This window comes from Mesoplodon bidens (genome assembly GCF_964165515.1).
Source record: "Mesoplodon bidens genome assembly, chromosome: 15".
NCBI lineage: Eukaryota > Metazoa > Chordata > Mammalia > Artiodactyla > Ziphiidae > Mesoplodon > Mesoplodon bidens.
The window spans coordinates 34,169,963-34,192,224 of NC_138171.1; the positions used below are offsets into that span (position 1 = coordinate 34,169,963).

At 42.4% G+C, this 22,262-nt stretch overlaps 1 protein-coding gene across 1 annotated transcript in view; it reads right to left on the bottom strand.

Annotated features, from left to right (window-relative positions):
• Positions 1–22,262, bottom strand: part of KPNA7 (karyopherin subunit alpha 7) — a gene marked incomplete at its 3' end in the record, with an annotated part of 53,344 nt that overhangs the window by 18,062 nt on the left and 13,020 nt on the right. Inside the window, exons 3-4 of the mRNA XM_081255141.1 lie at positions 15,461–15,549; positions 13,574–13,699 (exon numbers count right to left, since the gene is read on the bottom strand). Of these exons, the coding sequence (XP_081111267.1) occupies positions 13,574–13,699; positions 15,461–15,526 (192 nt within the window). The 5' untranslated portion in view covers positions 15,527–15,549. The remainder of the gene's footprint in view (positions 1–13,573; positions 13,700–15,460; positions 15,550–22,262) is intronic.

The window sequence follows — 22,262 nt, forward strand, 5'->3', positions numbered from 1 at the left end:
AGAAACCTGAAAAATAGAATCAACTTTTTTAGAACTCTGGAAACTGACCAAAGGTTTGCAGCAATTTGTTTTATTCAAGCTGAAAAGGGTTTATTCAAGAAAAATGTCTAAATCTCAGTAAGAATAGCAAGGCTTATGGCATTTTGCCTTGTCTTATTCCCACTCCTCCTCCCCCAGCTCCGTGGTAGCTTTGAAAACCAACAGCCCAGCAGCCACTGGAGGAGGCAGAACGGGTTGGTGCTCCCTTAAAGCCTCATTCCCAGAGAATTATTATTATTCGATGCTTCTCGTGGTTTCCTGGGAGATCCCATTTGTAAGATTCTATTTTATTTGACTCAGAGCTCACACAATGCAAAAAGTCTTTTCCCTGGAGGCATTTGTTAAAAACAGTTAGAGGAAGTGGTTCAACTTCACAGCTGCTTGGGGAGGCGGGTGGGGGGGTTAGATAACAGTTGGGGGCAAACAATAGACTAACCAAAAAACTTAAAAGGCAAAGCTGGGAATGAGATGTTCATTGGGACTTTGAGAACTCCAACATGTTCCTGAAAATCTAGAAGGTCACATGCATCTATAGAACTGTTGCACATGCTCACAGAAAATGGAAAAGACCCTGAGGTCTCACCTCTGGCTGACTTTGAGGCTCTGTGCAAGCAGGAAGTGAAGGTTTAAGGCAGCATTGTCAACTTCCTGGTTGAATGTTGAAGGCATGCCCCAACATGCACACAGAATGCCTTGGCAAAGATTGGGTGAATTTTTGCTTCCAAGTGTGTAAGGAAATCTGTCCAATCATTAGCTGACCACTAAGCTAACTGAGCAGAGAATTCAGTGCCTACACATAACAAAGAATACAAAAACTTTACAAAATCAACTCAAAAGTCACTGAACGAACAAACAATGAGCAACAACAACAAACCCTGGGCAAGGGGTGGAGGGGCAGATCTTATATCCAATGTTGCCACATTATTCTAAATGACTAGTTGTTAAAGAAATTACAAGACATTCAAAGTATAGCACGTATACAAGCAAAAAACAAGGCAATTAATAGAAACTGTCCCTGAGGAGCCCAGACATTGGACTTACTAGACAAAGACTTTAAATATGTTCAAAGAACTAAAGGAAAGCATGTCTAAAGAACTAAAGGAAAGTCTAAGAATGATGTCTTAGACACAGAACAAATCATCAGTGAACTTAAAGATGGGTCTATTGAGATTAACCAGCATGAGGGAAAAAAAGAATGAATAGATCTTAGCCAAAAGGCCAAGAAGCAAGAATAGTAGCTATTCCTATCAGTTTAATATCTGTCACATCCTCTATCCAAGGACAATATATTAAATGGATTTTTGGAACTAGGAGATGGAATAGAACTTGCTCCATCCACTCCACGCATTGACCCAGGTATTACTGTACTTCCAGGAATAGTGCACCCCCTTTGAGGGAAATAAAGACTGTGTTTTTTAATTTTTTTAAACAAAAAAAAATGAAGATTAAACTTAACAGAGCCTTACAGATCAACAACATATGCATAATAGAATGGAAAAGAGAGAGAAAGGGGCAGAAAGTATATTTGAAGAAATAATTTCCAAAAACATCGCAAATTTGATGAAGAAATTAATTGACACCTCTGAGAAGCTTAATGAACTTCAAACAGGAAAAATTCCAAGACATCCACACTTAGACACATCATAAAATGTTGGAAGCCAAAAACAAAAAGAGAATCTTGAAATCAGGAAAAGAGAAGCAACTCACCATACACAAGTCCTCAACAAGATCAAGAGCTGATTTATCCCCAGGAAGCATAAATGACATATTTAAAATGCTGATAGCAAGTTTGTCAAGCTAGAATGCTATACATGGCAAATTATAATAAAATGGAGAAATTAAGACATTCTCAGATAAACAAAACCTGAGAGAATCCATTGTCAGCAAACTTACTCTTCAAGAAGAGAGTTCTTCAGGTACTAGAAACTAGATAATAACCAAAGACATGAAGAAACCAACAACACCAGAAAGGCAAATATAATGGTAAAAGACAGTATAGGGCTTCCCTGGTGGTGCAGCGGTTGAGAGTCCACCTGCCGATGCAGGGGACATGGGTTCGTGCCCCAGTCCAGGAAGATCCCACATGCCGCGGAGCGGCTGGGCCCATGAGCCATGGCCGCTGAGCCTGCGCGTCTGGAGCCTGTGCTCCGCAACGGGAGAGGCCACAACAGTGAGAGGCCCGCGTACCGCAAAAAAAAAAAGATAGTATAGTAGATAGCCTCATCTACCAGCAGGCAGACAGCAGAAGCAAGAAGAACTACAATCCTGCAGCCTGTGGAACAAAAACCACATTCACAGAAAGATAGACAAGATGAAAAGGCAGAGGGCTATGTACCAGATAAAGGAACAAGATAAAACCCCAGAAAAACAACTAAATGAAGTGGAGATAGGCAACCTTCCAGAGAAAGAATTCAGAATAATGATAGTGAAGATGATCCAGGACCTCGGAAAAAGAATGGAGGCAAAGATTGAGAAGACGCACGAAATATTTAACAAAGACCTAGAAGAATTAAAGAACAAACAAACAGAGATGAACAATACAATAACTGAAATGAAAACTACACTAGAAGGAATCAATAGCAGAATAACTGAGGCAGAAGAACGAATAAGTGACGTGGAAGACATAATGGTGGAATTCACTGCCATGGAACAAAATAAAGAAAAAAAGAACGAAAAGAAATGAAGACAGCCTCAGAGACCTCTGGGACAACATTAAACCCAACAACATTCACATTATAGGGGTCCCAGAAGGAGAAGAGAGAGAGAAAGGATCCAAGAAAATATCTGAAGAGATTATAGTCGAAAACTTCCCTAACATGGGAAAGGAAATAGCCACCCAAGTCCAGGAAGCACGGAGAGACCCATACAGGATAAACCCAAGGAGAAACACACCAAGACACATAGTAATCAAATTGGCAAAAATTAAAGACAATGAAAAATTATTGAAAGCAGCAAGGGAAAAATGACAAATAACATACAAGGGAACTCCCATAAGGTTAACAGCTGATTTCTCAGCAGAAACTCTACAAGCCAGAAGGGAGTGGAATGATATACTTAAAGTGATGAAAGGGAAGAACCTACAACCAAGATTACTCTACCCAGCAAGGATCTCATTCAGATTCAATGGAGACATCAAAAGCTTTACGGATAAGCAAAAGCTAAGAGAATTCAGCACCACCAAACCAGCTCTGCAACAAATGCTAAAGGAACTTCTCTAAGTGGGAAAAACAAGAGAAGGAAAGGACCTACAAAAAAAAAAAAAACCCAAAACAATTAAGAAAATGGTAATAGGAAAAAACATATCGATAATTACCTTAAACGTGAATGGATTAAATGCTCCTACCAAAAGACACAGGCTTGCTGAATGGATACAAAAAGAAGACCCATATGTATGTTGACTACAAGACACCCACTTCAGACCCAGGGACACATACAGACTGAAAGTGAGGGGATGGAAAAAGATATTCCATGCAAATGGAAATCAAAAGAAAGCTGGAGTAGCAATACTCATATCAGATAAAATAGACTTTAAAATAAAGAATGTTACAAGAGACAAGGAAGGGGCTTCCCTGGTAGCTCAGTGGTTGAGAGTCCGCCTGCCGATGCAGGGGACACGGGTTCGTGCCCTGGTCCGGGAAGATCCCACATGCCGCAGAGCGGCTGGGCCCGTGAGCCATGGCCGCTGAGCCTGCGTGTCCGGAGCCTGTGCTGTGCAGTGTGAGAGTCCACAACAGTGAGAGACCGGCGTACCGCAAAGAAAAAAAAAAGAGACAAGGAAGGACACTACATAATGATCAGTGGATCAATCCAAGAAGAAGATATAACAATTATAAATATATATGCACCCAACATAGGAGCACCTCGATACATAAGGCAACTGTTAACAGCTATAAAAGAGGAAATCGACAGTAACACAATAAGAGTGGGGGACTTTAACACCTCACTTACACCAATGGACAGATCATCCAAACAGAAAATTAATAAGGAAACACAAGCTTTAAATGACACAACAGACCAGATAGATTTAATTGATATTTATAGGACATTCCATCCAAAAAAAGCAGATTACACTTTCTTCTCAAGTGCACATGGAACATTCTCCAGGATAGATCACATCTTGGGTCACAAATCAAGCCTCAGTAAATTTAAGAAAATTGAAATCATATCAAGCATCTTTTCTGACCACAACGCTATGAGATTAGAAATGAATTACAAGGAAAAAAACGTAAAAAACACAAACACATGGAGGTTAAACAATATGTTACTAAATAACCTAGAGATCACTGAGATCAAGAGATCACAGTTGCCTATCTCCACTTCATTTAGTTGTTTTTCTGGGGTTTTATCTTGTTCCTTCATCTGGTACATAAATCAAATAGGAAATTAAAAAATACCTAGAGACAAATGACAATGAAAACATGATGATCCAAAACCTATGGGATGCAGCAAAAGCAATTCTAAGAGGGAAGTTTATAGCTATACAAGCCTACCTCAAGAAACAAGAAAAATCTCAAACAATCTAACCTTACACCTGAAGGAACTAGAGAAAGAAGAACAAACAAAACCCAAAGTTAGCAGAAGGAAAGAAATCATAAAGATCAGAGCAGAAATAAATGAAATAGAAACAAAGAAAACAATAGCAAAGATCAATAAAACTAAAAGCTGGTTCTTTGAGAAGATAAACAAAATTGATAAACCATTAGCCAGACTCATCAAGAAAAGAGGGAGAGGACTCAAAACAATAAAATTATAAATGAAAAAGGAGAAGTTACAACAGACACTGCAGAAATACAAAGCATCCTAAGAGACTACTACAAGCAACTCTATGCCAATAAAATGGACAACCTGGAAAAATGGACAAATTCTTAGAAAGGTATAACCTTCCAAGACTGAACCAGGAAGAAACAGAAAATGAACAGACCAATCACAAGTAATGAAATTGAAACTGTGATTAAAAATCTTCCAACAAACAGAAGTCCAGGACCAGATGGCTTCACAAGTGAATTCTATCAAACATTTAGAGAAGAGCTAACACCCACCCCTCTCAAACTCTTCCAAAAATTTACAGAGGAAGAAACACTCCCAAACTCATTCTATGAGGCCACCATCACCCTGATACCAAAACCAGACAAAGATACTACAAAAAAAGAAAATTACAGACCAATATCACTGATGAATATAGATGCAAAAATCCTCAACAAAATACTAGTAAACAGAGTCCAACAACACATTAAAAGGATCATACACCATGATCAAGTGGGATTTATCCAGGGATGCAAGGATTCTTCAATATATGCAAATCAATCAATGTGATATACCATACTAATAAATTGAAGAATAAAAACCATATGATCATCTCAATAGATGCAGAAAAAGCTTTTGACAAAATTCAACACCCATTTATGATAAAAACTCTCCAGAAAGTTGGCATAGAGGGAACCTACCTCAACATAATAAAGGTCATATATGACAAACCCACAGCAAACATCATTCTGAATGGTGAAAAACTGAAAGCATTTCCTCTAAGATCAGGAACAAGACAAGTATGTTCAGTCTCACCACTATTATTCAACATAGTTTTGGAAGTCCTAGCCACTGCAATCAGAGAAGAAAATGAAATAAAAGGAATACAAATTGGAGAAGAAGTAAAACCGTCACCATTTGCAGATGACATGATTCTATACATAGAGAATCCTAAAGATGCCACCAGAAAACTACTAGAGCTAATCAATGAATTTGGTAAAGTTGCAGGATACAAAATTAATGCACAAAAATCTCTTGCATTCCTGTATACTAATGATGAAAAATCTGAAAAAGAAATTAAGGAAACACTCCCATTTACCACTGCAAGAAAAAGAATAAAATACCCAGGAATAAACCTACCTAGGGAGACAAAAGACCTGTATGCAGAAAACTAGAAGACACTGATGAAAGAAATTAAAGATGATACCAACAGATGGAGAGATATACCATGTTCTTGGATTGGAAGAATCAATATTGTGAAAATGACTATACTACCCAAAGCAATCTACAGATTCAATGCACTCCCTAACAAATTACCAATGGCATTTTTTACAGAACTAGAATAAAAAATCTTAAAATTTGTATGGAGACACAGAAGACTCCGAATAGCCAAAGCAGTCTTGAGGGAAAAAAGTGGAGCTGGAGGAATCAGACTCCCTGACTTCAGACTATACAACAAAGCTACAATAATCAAGACAATATGGTACTGGCACAGAAACAGAAATATAGATCAATGGAACAAGATAGAAAGCCCAGAGATAAACCCATGCACCTATGGTCAACTAATCTATGACAAAGGAGGAAATGATATACAATGGAGAAAAGACAGTCTCTTCAATAAGTGGTGCTGGGAAAACTGGACAGCTACATGTAAAAGGATGAAATTAGAACACTCCCTAACACCATACACAAAAATAAACTTAAGGGCTTCCCTGGTGGCGCAGTGGTTGACAGTCCACCTGCCGATGCAGGGGACACGGGTTCGTGCCCTGGTCGGGGAAGATCCCACATGCCACGGAGCAGCTGGGCCCGTGAGCCATGGCCGCTGAGCCTGCGTGTCCAGGGGCCTGTGCTCCGCAACGGGAGAGGCCACAACAGTGAGAGGCCAGCGTACAAAATAAATAAATAAATAAATAAAAATAAACTCAAAATGGATTAAAGACCTAAATGTAAGGCCAGACACTATAAAACTATTAGAGGAAAACATAGGCAGAACACTCCATGACATAAATCACAGCAAGATCCTTTTTGACCCACCTCCTAGAGAAATGGAAGTAAAAACAAAAATAAACAAATGGGACCTAATGAAACTTCAAAGCTTTTGCACAGCAAAGGAAACCATAAACAAGACAAAAAGACAGCCCTCAGAATGGAAGAAAATATTTGCAAGTGAAGCAACTGACAAAGGATTAACCTCCAAAATTTACCAGCAGCTCATGTAGCTCAATATCATAAAAACAAACAACCCAATCAAAAAATGGGCAGAAGACCTAATAGACATTTCTCCAAAGAAGATATATAGATTACCAACAAACACATGAAAGAATGTTCAACATCACTAATCATTAGAGAAATGCAAATCAAAACTACAATGAGGTATCACCTCACACCAGTCAGAATGGCCATCATCAGAAAATCTACAAACAACAAATGCTGGAGAGGGTGTGGAGAAAAGGAACCCTCTTGCACTGTTGGTGGGAATGTAAAGTGATACAGCCACTATGGAGAACAGTATGGAGGTTCCTTAAAAAACTAAACATAGAATTACCATATGACCCAGCAATCCCACTACTGGGCATATACCCAGAGAAAACCATAATTCAAAAAGACACATACACCCCAATGTTCATTGCAGCACTATTTACAATAGCCAGATCATGGAAGAAACCTAAATGCCCATCGACAGACGAATGGATAAGGAAGATGTGGTACATATATACAATGGAATATTACTCAGCCATAAAAAGGAACGAAACTGGGTCATTTGTTGAGACGTGGATGGATCTAGAGAGTGTCATACAGCGTGAAGTAAGTCAGAAAGAGAAAAACAAATATCGTATACTAATGCATATATGTGGAACCTAGAAAAATGGTACAGATGAACCAGTTTGCAGGGTAGAAATTGAGACACAGATGTAGAGAACAAATGTATGGACACCAAGAGGGGGGTGGGTGGTGGTGGTGTGATGAAGTGGGGGATTGACATGTATACACTGATGTGGATAAAATGGATGACTAATAAGAGCCTGCTGTATAAAAAAAATAAATTAAATTAAATTTAAAAATTAAAAAAAAAAGAAAAAAGAAAAATAAGGAAATGCATAGAACAGACCTGACCCAACACACAGCTTGGAGCCAAAAAAAATTAAATTAAATTAAATTAAAAAATAAATAAATAAGACAGTATAAATGTATTTTTTATTGTAAGTCTTTCTTCTGACTTAAAAGACAACTGCATAAAGCAATAATTATAAACCTATATTAATGGGCACATGATGTGTAAAGAGGTAACTTGGATGATAATGAGAGCAAAAGCAGGGAGGGAATAAAGTTATATAGGAGTATTGTTTTATATACTATTGAAATTTAAATGGTATTACTCCAAACTAAATAACCAATGGATAAAAAGAAGAAAATTCCAGGGAACTTAGAAAATACTTTGAGATGAATGGAAAAAAAACATACAATATACCAAAACCAATGAGATGTAAATAAAGCAGAGCGCAGAGGGAAATATGTAGCCATAAATGCAAGTATTGAAAAAGTAGAAAGCTCTCAAATCCATGACCTAACTTCCTACTTTAAAATATTAGAAATGAAAGAAAATTAAACCCAAAAAATATCAGAAGAAAGGAAATATTAAATACTAGAGTGGAAATAAATGAAACAGAATGAAAAAAATAGGAAAAAAATAAGCAATGAAACCAAAAGTTGGCTCAAAAGAGCAACATAAATGACAAATCTTTAGCTAGACTGACCAAGAGAAAAATAGATGAGACTCAAGTTACTAAAACCAGGAATAAAATTGGGAACACTACTACTAAATTAACAGAAATAAACAAGATTAGAGACGCTATGAAAAAAGTATACAAACAAATTAAATAATCTAGATGAAAGGGACAAATTCCTAGAAACACAAACCAAAAGTGGCTAAAAAATAGAAAATCTGAATAAACCTAAAACAAGAGATTGAATTATTAATTTTTTAAAAATTCCACAAAGAGAAGCCCAGATACAAAAGGCTCCACTGGTGAATTTTTACAAACATTTTAAGAAGAAATAACAGCAATCTCTCACAAATGCTTCCAAAAAATAGAAGAGGGAACTTTCTAGCTCATTCTATGAGTCCAGTATTACCCCAATATCAAACTGGACAAAGACATTACAAGAAGAAGTACAGACCAGTATCCCTCATGAATATATCTTAAAATCCTCAACAAATTCTAGAAAACAAAATACATCAACACATGAACAGGATTATACATCATAATCAATTGGGATTTAACCCAGGAATGCAAGGGTGGTTCAACCTATGAAAATCAATGTAGCACACCATATCAATAGATTATATGGGGGAAAAAAAACACGATCATCTCCACAAATGCAGGAAAAGCATTTGACAAGATCCAGCACCCTTTCATGATTAAAAAAAAAGAAAAGCATTCAACACAAACTAGGAATAAATGGGAACTTCCTCAATCTAACAAAGGCATCTACAAAAAACTCACAGCTAGGGTCATACTCAATGGTAAATGAATGAAAACTTCCCCCCTAAGATCAGGAACAGCATAGGATATCCACTCTTGCCACTTTTATTCAACACAGTATTGAAGTTCAAGCCAGGTTAATTAAGCAAGAAAAAGAAATTAAAGGCATCTAGATTGGAAAGAAAGTAGTAAAACTCTCTCCGTGTGCAGATGACATAATCTTGAATATAGAAAATCGTACGGAACACACACACCAAAATTTAGAGCTAATAGACAAGGTTCAGCTAGGTTTCAGGATAACATACAAAGATCAGCTGTATTTCTGTACACTGGCAATGAACAATACAAAATTGAAATTAAGAAAATAAGTTTATTTACAGTAGCATCAAAAATAATAAAATACTTAGGAGTAAATTGAACAAAAGAAGCACAATGCTTATATGCTGAAAACTATTTTTAAAAATTAAAGAAGACAAGTACATTGAAAAATATCCTATGTTCATAAACTGGAAGACTTAACATTGTTAAGATAGCAATACTCCACAAACTGATCAATGCAATCTCCATCAAAATCTGAGCTTCCTTTAGTGAAAAAATTGACAAGCCAATTCTAAAATTCATATAGAAATGCAAGGGATCCCAAAGAGCCAAAATAATCTTGGGGGAAAAAAAGAACAAAATTGGAGGACCCACACTTTCCAATTTTAAAACCTACTACAAAGTTACAGTAATCAAGTCTGTTGTGCTGGCATAAGGATAAACATATAGATCAATGGTAGAAAATTCATAGTCCACCAATAAACTCTCACATTTATGGTCAACTGATGTTTGACAAGAGTGTTAAGACCATTCAATGGAGAAAGAATAGCCTTTATGGTGCTGGGACAACAGGACATCTATATGTAAAACAATGAAGTTGGACCCCTACTCATACCACTTACAAAGATTAACTCACAATGGATGAAAGACCTAAACATAAGAGCTATAACTATAAAACTCTTAGAAGGAAACAGGCATAAATCTTGGTGACTTTGGATTAGGCAATGGATTTTTAGATATGATACCTAAAGCACAAGCAAACCAAAGACAAAATATAGATAAATTGGACTGTTTCAAAATTTAAAACATTTGTGTTTCAAAGAGTCTATCAAGAAAGTAAAACAACAGCCCACAGAATGGGAGAAAAAATTTGCAAATCACATAACTGGTAAGGGTCTAATGTTCAGAATATATAAAGAGCTCTTTCAACTCAATAAAAAGACAAATTGGGCTTCCCTGGTGGCGCAGTGGTTGAGAGTCCGCCTGCCGATGTGGGGGACACGGGTTCGTGCCCTGGTCCGGGAGGATCCCACATGCTGCAGAGCGGCTGGGCCCGTGAGCCATGGCTGCTGAGCCTGCGCGTCTGGAGCCTGTGCTCCGCAACAGGAGAGGCCACAACAGTGAGAGGCCCGTGTACCGCAAAAAAAAAAAAAAAAAAGAAAGACAAATTACTTGATTTTAAAAATTGTCAAAGGGTTTGAATAGACATTTCTAGAAAGGAGATATACAAATAGCCAGTAAGCACATGAAAAACTGCTCATCATCATTAGTCATTAGGAAAACATCAAAATTACAACAATACAACCTTTCACACCCATAAAATGGCTCTAATCCAAAAATGGACAATAATAAGTGCTGGTAAGGATGTAAGAATGTACAGTGATGCAGCTGTTTTGTAAACAGGTTTGGCAGCCTGTTTCCTATTTGTACTGTAAAAAATTACCAGAAATTTAGTGGCTTAAAACAAAGTTACAGCCTACAGTTCTAGGGGTCAGAAATTCATGATCAGTTTCATTGGACTAAAGTCAAGATGTTGGCAGAGCTGTTTACTCCTGGAGGCTCTGAGATGAAAGTCTATTTTCTTGCCTTTTTCAGCCTCTAGTGGGGTTTCCTGTGTTGCTTGGCCTTTGACCCATCCCATCTTCAAGGCACTACACGCTCATCTCTGCTTTTGCTCTGCCTTGTCCTTCATCCTTCTTATTATTATAAGGACAGATGGGATTACATTGGGCCCATCCAGATAATCCAGGATAATTTCCACATCTCAAGATCCTTAATCTGGGGACTTCCCTGGTGGTGCAGTGGTTAAGAATCCGCCTGCCAATGCAGGGGACACGGGTTCGAGCCCTAGTCTGGGAAGATCCCACATGCTGCGGAGCAAATAAGCCCGTGCGCCACAACTACTGAGCCTGTGTGCCACAACTACTGAAGCCCGTGCGCCTAGAGCCCATGCTCCACAACAAGAGAAGCCACTGCCATAAGAAGACCGTGCACCACAACAAAGAGTAGCCCCCGCTCGCCACAACTAGAGAAAGCCTGCGCACAGCAACAAAGACCCAATGCAGCCAAAAAAAAAAAAAAGAAAAGAAAAGAAAAGAAAGATCCTTAATCTAACCACATCTACAAAATCCCTTTTGTCATGTAAGGTAACATTCACAGGTTCTGGGGATTAGGACAGGGAGATATTGGGGGTGGGGGGACATTATTCAGCTCACCACAAGCACTGCCTCAAAGAGTTAAACTTAGAATTATCATACGACCCAGCAATTCAACTGCTACGTATACCTGACAGAACTGAAAATATGTCCAGACAAAAACCTGTGCATAAAACGTTCATAGCGGGGACCTGGTGGTCCAGTGGTAAAGAATCCACCTTCGAATGCAGGGAACGAGGCTTCGATCCCTGGTCAGGGAACTAAGATCCAACATGCCACGGGCAACTAAACCCATGTGCCACAACTACTAAGCTGGCACACCTTAACAAGAGAGCCTGTGTGCTGCAAACTACAGAGCCCATGCGCCCTGGAGCCTGCATGCCACAACTAGAGAGAGAAAACCCACACACCACAACTAGAGAGAAGCCTGTGCACCACAACAAAGAGCCCGCGTGTCACAACGAAAGATCCCGCATGCCTCAAGGAAGGTCCTGCATGCCACAACTAAGACCCGATGCAGCCGAAAATTTAAAAAACTAAAAAATAAAAATAAATTTTTTGAGGGAAAAAAAAGTGCATAGTGGCATTACTTATAACACCCCAAAAATGGAAACAATCCAAATGTCCATCAACTAATGAATGAATAAACAAAATGTGGTATAAAATGAAATATTACTCACCCACAAAAAGGAAAGTACTGACACATGCTACAACATCAATGAACCTTGCAAACATTTTGCTGACGGAAAGAAGCCAGGCACAAAAAGCTACGTATTATATGATTCCATTTATGTGAAATATCCAGAATAGGTAAATCCACAGAGACAAAGTAGATTCATGGTCACCAGAGGCTGGGGGAAGGAGGAGTGAGGAGTGACTGTTTCGTGGGTGTGGGGTTTCTACTGAGGTCATGAGTATGTTCTGAAATTAGTAAGCGGTGATGGTCTCACCACCTTGTGAACATACTAGAAACCACTGATTATATTCTTTAAAAGGGTGAATTCTGTGGTATGTGAATTAGAATTTTAAAAGGAACGTGCTAATATAGGATAAAAAAGAAAACTCTTTCATAGTTTTGTTTCATAGTTTCATCTTCCTTGGGTGGCAGGAATCCTAGGGACTCCTCTAGACGAATGAAACTGGGTAGAGTAGGGTTCAGAGTCCTACGGCAATTCAAAGAATGATCACAGCCATCCCATTTGGTGGACAGTAGAACATCATGGGATCCATTTGCCCAGATTGAACCGATCTCTGCCCTCTAAGAGGCTTAATCCTAGCAGGATGCAAGGATGCACATGGATAGTTAACATAACAGATCATAAAAGACATGAAGACACAACACCATCAGAGTTCTAACCCTCCTAAGTCAGGGCATTCTGCAAAGGATTCACCAAAACAATACTGGCCTGGAAGTACCCCAGGATTTGCCTTGAGTGAGGTTGGGGCCGATGGAGAATGGAAGCTAGATGACAGCATTCAAGTCCTAGGTAAGACGTGACACGTCGAGTGACTATGTGCCTCCAGTGAGGGAGAACCTCCATGACCCCTCATTTCCTGTTTCCGGCTGAATGGCAGCAAGTGAATTTTTAATGAGACGCAGCATCTTCTCCACCCCGTTAGAACATAGATCCCAGACTCACAGCCACAAAGCTAATGACACTTAGCTTTCTGAAAACACCAGTTTAGTTCTAATCACCATCTCTCTACCCCTTTCCTTAAAGGAACTCCATTAGAGCTTGCAAGTTCTGACTCAAACATTTTCAATGCAGAGAAACTTACTAAGGATGTATTTTATACCCAACTGCTCTAAATGCCATGTTCCCGACATACCCCTTTGGTCTGTTGCTCAGAAGGGTCAGGGGAGACATCCGTGATGTTTCTCCTCTTCAAGGACTGCTCATCCTTCTTGGCTTTCCGGAGCTCCAGGCTGACTGCTATCCTCTGCTGCCGCCTCATCTAATGAGGAAAAGAAAGGGAGTCCTTAGAGCTGGGAAGTCAGGTTGTCACCCTGTTTAGCCTTTAGAGCACACTTCAAAGCATCCAATTTCACTTTTACAGATGCAACAGGCTGGAAGAGTTCAGATCACACAGCTAGTCAATAGTCAGCTCAGTGAGCCTCCTCTGCTTCTTTCTCCTCCTCTACCACCTCTAGAGAGATCGTCAATCTTCCTCCCAAAGTGAAGGAAGACCATGCACACCCATTGGTCAGCCAGGATTCTCAGGTGTAGAGACCTCTGAACAAAGCATCCCACTGCCCTAAATCTGAGCACATCTTCATTGGTGCTGATTACTTCCAGAGAGGCAGGCCTGTGCCTTCTAGCTGTGGGGACCCAGGTGGGGCAGGGGACTGAAGGGAGCACGCCGGCTCCAGATGTCCTTGACCATTTCCACTGTTGGGAATCAGCCTATAGGTCATTCAAACCTTGATCCAATCCCAAGAGTTTTACTTGGACACCAGACTGAGGAAGATGGAAATTCTAAAAACAAACAAACCCCCCTTTTCTTCTTTTATCAGGCAAAACTCAGACCTTACAGTATTGAGAATCCTGGGGAAATGATCTAATCTTTATGGATAGATGAGTTTGGGGTTGAAGACTTTAAAATATTAATTATAAGGAAGTCAGTGTGTATTAGATACTTCTGGTTCCTTAAAGGAGCTATTTGAGCCTTGCTTGAAACTAGGGTCAATGGGAATTCCCTGGTGGTCCAGTGGTTAGGACTTGGCGCTTTCACTGCTGGGGACCGGGGATCAATCCCTGGTCGGGGAACTAAGATCCCGCAAGCTGTGCGGCGCAGCCAAAAAAAAAAAGAAAAGACTATAGGGTCATTGGGGTGTTATCCGGAAAGGCGGGGACACACTGGGGGCCTATGGAGCCAGTTGTCTTGTGGCTCCCATCACTAAGCGGCCCTTCCCCATAGAGAATTTGGTACCTTTGGCTTCTATCTTCTCATCTCCTGGTCCTTCCTGCTGCTGTCCCCATAGAGGGTTTGATTTCTTTGTTCTAATTGGTTTCTTTTAATCTGCGGTGGTCTTGGAAGCCAGACAGCCAAGCTTGTTGGAAAGGGCATAAGTAAGAGGGATTTGGCTTTGGATGGTGTTCAACTGGGCAGCTATGCCCTTGTGCTCTCCTTATCCTCAGCTGCCTTTCAGATTCCCAAGGCGTAGCCAACTTGTTATGTCAGTCAAGATACATAGATATAGGACACAGAGCTAGACAGAAAACTTGGAGACCAGAGAAGCTGAATGAGAGATTCACACACAGCACAGCCTCCCTGGCCCAGCCCTCGTGCTCATCCCAGTAGAGAGAGCAGTCTGGACTTCTCACTTCTAAGTCCTATTTCTCTTCAAGGCATGCTGGTTGGTACCTGTATTCCCAACATCTTAGCTCCTTGGTAAGCCCCCTTGACATGCAGAGCTGCAGGTAAGCATCTATATACCAGGCCCTTGATGATGCTACCCAGGTCCTAAGAGGTAGGTATCAGCCCTGTTTTATAGATGAAGAAACTGAGGCTCTGAAGTTCTATGAAATTTTCAGATATACAGAAAAGTTAAAAGGCTTATTCAGTGAACATCCATGCACTTACCCACAATGAACATTCTGCTATACTTGCTTGTTCACCCCATCTAGCCTACTCTCCACTATTTTTAATGCATTTCAACCATGTGCTTTTTACTGAGCCCATCCTTGATAGAGTAAGGTATTGCTTCATACTCACAGATGCATCTTTGCCACGATACTTAAATTTTCTCAGCCTCTCTTCCGGAGCTTCTAAAGTCGGCATATTGACTAGAAGAAGTAAAGCACCTGTAGGTAGGACAGTTCCAAAGAGATTTTCAGTGCCCAGTATGTGGTTACTGTGTTAAAGCCATCCGGGCTGTAAGCCCTTAAAGGACGCACAGTGGAACAGAGAGCAGCATCCACAGGCATCACATGCCAGTTCAATAGGTAATGAGCATCGTGGGAACTCAGAGGGGACCAGCCCTGGGCTACAGGAGGAAGGGATATCTTTTTAGGGGCAGTTTGGCTTGAACTGGGCTTTTGATTGCTAGGGTAGGCTGTAAGGAAAGCAGAGAACCCTTCCATGTGGCTGGGTCCAAGGAGTTCTGTACAGAGCCTATGTACAGGATGCTGAGGAGCCGAACCAGGCTATGACAGGAAGATGGTCCTCTTCTCCTATATCCGATCCACCAGCACATTAGTATAGGACTATCTCAAGCATGTCCCACTCCTAATTTTTTAGAGGACTTCCTCCACCCTGGTCCAGCCTACCATCATCTTTCACCCACACTATGGCAGCTGCCTCCAAACTCTACTCCCTGCTTCTACCATTGCCTTATCCCAATCTGTTCTCTACACAAAGCCATGTGATCTTTTAAAAAGAAACTGACCATGTAATGTCCCCCACTTTTTTCCGGCCCTCTACTGGCTGGTTGATCTTAGAAGAAAACTCAAGTTCACCATGATGCCCACCCTACGTGAGCTGGCCTCAGCCCACTTTTACCCAACAATTCTTTCCTATCTAAGAAGCTAAGTATCTTCCCAATCTGTCTGTTTCATTTTCTCCATAGCTTTTACCACAACTCAATATTTTCTTGTTTGTGCATCTTCCCCTCCATACTCCCAAGGACAATGAGACCATGCGTGTCTTAGTTACGATTCCTCAGCCCCTTCACAATGCATGGCATGTAGTAAGTAGTTACTCAAATATTTGTTAGAAGAGGGTGGTGAGTGATAAGCTCACAAAGGGAGTTAGCCCTCTATTAGAGGAGGTTATTCAGATCAGGGCAAGTTTGGACTTCCTACAGGGCAGCAGGGAATAACCTTTCTTACAAGCATGCAATGAATGTTCGTCTGTTTCTAAGTATACAGGATGGGCCAGACTACATTATACCGAAGAGAAAACTGGATAAAGATGACCAACAGACTCTCTTCTTGAGAGTAGAACAGCTGGGAATAATTTTCGTAGGAAAGACTAATTTAGACATATCAATTTGGGTGGGATGGTGTAGACAACTTGGAGAATTCTGTAAGTGAGGAGAGAGCCAAGGAGAGAGAAGAGGAACTCTATCTGAGAACAGAACAAGAATTGAGTCTTGGTGACCTGCATATTAGGGTCCAAGAAAACAAAGAGCCAGCAAGGGACCGGTGAAAGGAGGGAATTTGAGACAGAACAACAGAAGCACAGCCTCAGAGGCACTACCGGTTAACAGCGGCTACCATGCCAGGGACAAATCCATAAGAAGAAGCACCACCAGCCCCAGACAGATAGGAGAGCAAGCCAGCTGAGCCTCAGAGCTGAGGCTTCACTGCCGTGACTTTGCTTGTTCTAAGGCATTAGTCTCTTTAGGAGCTTGGGCAAGAATAGCTGACAATGTGTGCAAATCTGAGAGTGGGAAATGCAAATTACTTCCCAGAATTGACCAGTTGCTCCCTCCCCCCAGCACATCTCATCTGGAGAGGTGGAGAGTGACACAACGGGTCACACAATGGGTCACAGGAACATTTGCGAAGCTCTAAACATTCCATTAACAAAGTCACACTGGTCACCTCCACCACCCCAACCCCCAGAGAGTCAAGGAGCCTCGGTGACATCTATAGCCCTTCCATTGCTGTGTATTTACCAGGAGAAGCACCACGTATAAGTTGGCTTGAGACAATCTCAGGCTTTAGATTAATTTGGTTAAAAGTTCAAGCTGGAGGTAGATTGACCTCCAACAATACACCAGAAGCCAGAACATCAGGAAGAGGAAAGAATGATGCTGCAGGACAATCTCAGCCCTGGAGGCTCAGGTCAGAGAGTAACCATGTCCCATCCCTTCATCTACTTTAAAGTCATCTCCAATCCTGCCCCATCAGGAAAGAAAGAGTTGCTTTTTATGACCCAGTGACCCACAGGTAAATCATTGCTATTCATCATGACACCCTTGAAAACACCATTGCAAAAGAGTTTTCCAGTTGCTGTAATAGCCAAGGTCAAAAGGATGATCAGTTGCAACCCGAGATTTGGGTTTAAATAAGGAGCTATATGCTACATCTCCGAGAGGTAAGACATATGGCAATATAAATTTGGAGCAGGATAGTATTATGGGCGTATTTCAGACAGCAATGGCCAAAATGTGTTTATTACATACCAGGAATATTGGACACTTAGGATTAAATGAAGCAACATTATGAGGTATCACCCCACACCAGTCAGAATGGCCATCATCAAAAGTCTACAAACAATAAATGCTAGAGAGGGTGTGGAGAAAAGGGAACCCTACTATGCTGTTGGTGGGAATGTAAATTGATACAGCCACTATGGTGAACAGTATGGAGGTTCCTTAAAGAACTAAAAATAGAACTACCATATGAACCAGCAATCCCACTCCTGGGCATATATCTGGACAAAACTAATTTAAAAAGCTACATGCACCCCAAAGTTCATTGCAACACTATTTACGATAGCCAAGACATGGAAGCAACCTAAATGTCCATCAACAGAGGAATGGATAAAGAAGATGTGGTATATATATACAATGGAATATTACTCAGTCATTAAAAAAAACACGAAATAATACCATTTGCAGCAACATGGATGGACCTAGAAATTCACTTCATACTAAGTGAAGTCAGGCAGAGAAAGGAAAATATCATACGATATCACTCATATGTGGAATCTAATTTTAAAAAATGATACAGGGCTTCCCTGGTGGCCCAGTGGTTGAGAGTCTGCCTGCCGATGCAGAGGACGCGGGTTCATGCCCCGGTCTGGGAAGGTCCCGTGTGCCGCGGAGTGGCTGGGCCCGTGAGCCGTGGCCGCTGAGCCTGTGCATCCAGAGCCTGTGCTCCGCAACGGGAGAGGCCACAGCAGTGAGAGGCCTGCGTACCGCAAAAAAAAAAAAAAAAAAAAAAAAAAAAGATACAAATGAACTTATTTACAAAACAGAAACAGACTTACAGATATCAAAGACAAACTTATGCTTACCAAAGGAGAAACGTGGAGGGGAGGGATAAATCAGGAGCTTGGGATTAACATACACACATTACTATATATAAGATAGCTAACCAACAGGGACCTGCTGTATTACAGGGAACTCTACTCAATATTCTGTGATAACCGATATGAGAAAAGAATCTGAAAAAGAATGAATATATGTATATGTATAACTGAATCACTTTGCTGTACACCTGAAACTAACGCAACATTGTAAATCAATTACACTCTGATAAAATTTTTTAAAATAAATTAATAAAAAACTCAAAAATCATGAAGCAACATTAACAGTAAGGGAGAGAGAGCCCCATTTTGCAAGTGAGAAAACCTTTGCAGATGCCATTTGCCAAAGTTCCCACAGCTGTTAAGCCTCAGAGCCAGGAATCAGCCTATGTCTGACTCCTGCATCATGCTTTGGATCACTAAACTTTGCAGCCGATAATCTGTAACAAGGTCAGATTAGGAAACACCAAGTCTCCACCATGGGTGGCACTTAACACATGGGTGAGATGTTGGAAAACAGGAAAGCGCACCGTTTTAGGCAATGGAAACAACAGAGGCCACTTTGGAAACACTCTGTTGCCACCTCATTGCTGCGTCTCACTCACTGTTAGGGGACCGCCCAACTCAGCTCATGAGACTGAATGTGCACAGAGGCCGGTTTGGTACACGGGGATGAAATGCTTTTGCTCCTTGAGAGACCCAAGGCAGGGCTTAGTTCTAGGACTGTTGCCATGGGAACCATGCATGCTTCTGCCACATCTCAGATGGTATGGCCATAAGGAACCTGGGAAGTGGATCCAGGGGTTCAGATGGCCGCCACTTTCCTTCAAATCAAATATGAATGGGAATTCCCTGGAGGTCCAGTGGTTAGGGCTCAGTGCTTTCACTGACATGGGCCCAGGGTTCAATCACTGGTTGGGGAACTAGGATCCCACAAGCTGCATGGTGCAGCCAAAAACCAAAAACCAAAAACCAAAAACCGAAAATCAAGTGGAAGGCCTTTATCAGGTGGCATAAGCAGGAAAGCCTGACTTCAGATCAGAGTCCTCCCTTGTCCCTGAAAGCAGTTTGAAAGTCACAGATTTGGCCACACCACTTCATCTGGGGACATCCTGCAAAGCCAGCTGCAAAGCAGATCCTTCTGGTTTTCACAAGCTTCTCTAGTCACAGCTCAAATGTGATTCCTTCCCCTCACTTGGCTATTTCTAGCACCAGGAGAGCTGGCTACCCCATCATCCTTTACCAGTAGTATAATGAGAACGCTAATTTGGAGGCTTTGAGTTAAGCACCAAAAGCAAAGTTAGTACCTTTTTTCACTGATTCTCTAAATTTGAGATCCAGAGAAAGCCAGACTAGTTACGTAGGCAAACATCATCAATGGAGGGGCTGACACCACCCCCGCAGCCTCAGGCCAGCTCTGCTACTCTCCACACTATGAGACCCCCTGCCCTGGGTGTCAGGTGGCAGAAGCCCACCCAAGGGACCCTCCCTGGCCACACCTTAGTAATGGCACTGGGTCACTTTCTCTGGTGGGAGCATTACAGGCCATTTGGTCTTTTCTGTCCTTCCCTAGGTCTAGCCAAACTTTCACTGTGAGCATCTTTCATGAACCCAAAACGGTTTTAAATTAAGATATGTCTCATCACCCCAGAGCTGGCTTCTATAAAGCAGGATTTTTCTGATTTTAACACATGCTCACGGCTTAAAAAAATGAAATACTTCAGGAGGGTACTGAGCATTAACTCCCCATAACCCCCCTCCTCCAAGTTAACCTCTGAAAACGCGCACCACCCTCTACACGCCCCAGCCGCTCTGCACGTGCCCCAAGGCGCTGATTGCAGGAGGGGAGCCGATCACAGACAGGGTTTGGCAGCATGCTTCTCCTCTTCGCCTGTACCGGAAACATCTTTCGATGTGTGTTCAGATCTACACCACTAACAGCCCCCTGTTCAAACAAAGCGGGATTTGTTTTAAGCTAAAACCACGCATTGGGTTGGAGTGAGTGAGGCTTATTCAGAAGGACTGAGCCGACCTCAGCTCCAAGGTCAGCAAGGAGACACCGCTGGGGCTGGAGTGGGCCCCCGGGGAAGGGGGCTGGTCTCCAGTTCCAGGGTCCCCGCCCCCTCCATCGGCATTCTTCGGCTCCCTGCACGGCTTTACCAAATAGACGTGTCCTGACACCACCTTGGAGGCAGGGAGACACACAGCCATGCCTCCCTCCCCGGCCCATGCTGGCCAAGATGAGAGGCACGTGTCAAAGCAAGAAGGAAGCAAGGGGCTTCCCTGGTGGCGCAGTGGTTGAGAGCCCGCCTGCCGATGCAGGGGACACGGGTTCGTGCCCCGGTCCGTGCCCCGGTCCGGGAGGATCCCACATGCCGTGGAGTGGCTGGGCCCGTGAGCCATGGCCGCTGAGCCTGCGCGTCCGGAGCCTGTGCTCCACAGCGGGAGAGGCCACTGCAGTGAGAGGCCCGCGTACCGCAAAGAAAAAAGAAGGAAGCAAGCAACCAGGCCTTCTTCCCGTGATCCACCTCCAAGGCTTGGAAAGCCTTTGTTCCCCAGGTGAGAACGTCCTGAGGGATATTTCAGGGAGTAGGACACCAGCAAAGACACAGGGCACACGGATCTACAGGCTGCCGGCTGCCGCGTGGGTGACGCAGCCCCAGGCCCCCTGCCATCCCCCCAACCCCGCCTGGGCTCTGGAGGGTGAAGGGTCCCCACCAACTACCACCCCCTCCTCACCCATCCTGAAAACAAGCCAAGCGCCCCTTAGCACAGCTTCTGTCGACCAAGACTGAAGTTCAACAGGGAAAGGCCCAGCCTGGGCCTCCTGGGAGCCACTGCTCCAGGCAGGCCACCAGCTTTGGGGAGGGCATGACCGCAGCAACCTCTCTGGGGCCCCCAAACAGCTTCTAAGGTCCCCGGCACCCTTCACCCACCCATCACTCACCTGGCAGGGAGCCGCAGTCTCCAGCCCCCTGGTTGGCCTTAAATGCCCTCAGCAGGTGGCATGTCTTTGGGGGCATTTGGCCCATCCCCACGGGGCTGGTTTCTGACCAATGTCAACTGTTCTTGGAATCACGTGGGGAGCTCCGCCCACCCTGCCGCCAGGGACCCACCCCAGAGACTGATTGAGCTGGCCTGTGGGTGTGGCGGGAGGCCTAGGTCTCCAGGTGACTCTCATGCACAGACAAGGTACAGATGGGAGCCTCAGAGGCACCACGGACCTTCAGGCTCTGCAGCTGCAGCCTTGGAGACCCTCAGATAGATGATCAAGGGGCGAGGGGCGGCGGCATCTACCTCCAGGGAAGCGTTTGTATTCTGGGTGTTTTAAGGCTTCTGGGATTCAGCTGGATTGAGAGGCCTCTTCCTAAAATTGAAGGATTAGGCTTAAAGCTGCTGTCGAACAGTTAACAAATGTTTCTTCCCAAGGTAGGCAAAAGATTGGGTGGTGGCGAGAATGGGTCTGCCTCGTATCGAAATGGAAATAGGAACAAAATTTCATGTATTTCTTCAACAAATATTTATTGTCCCCACTGTG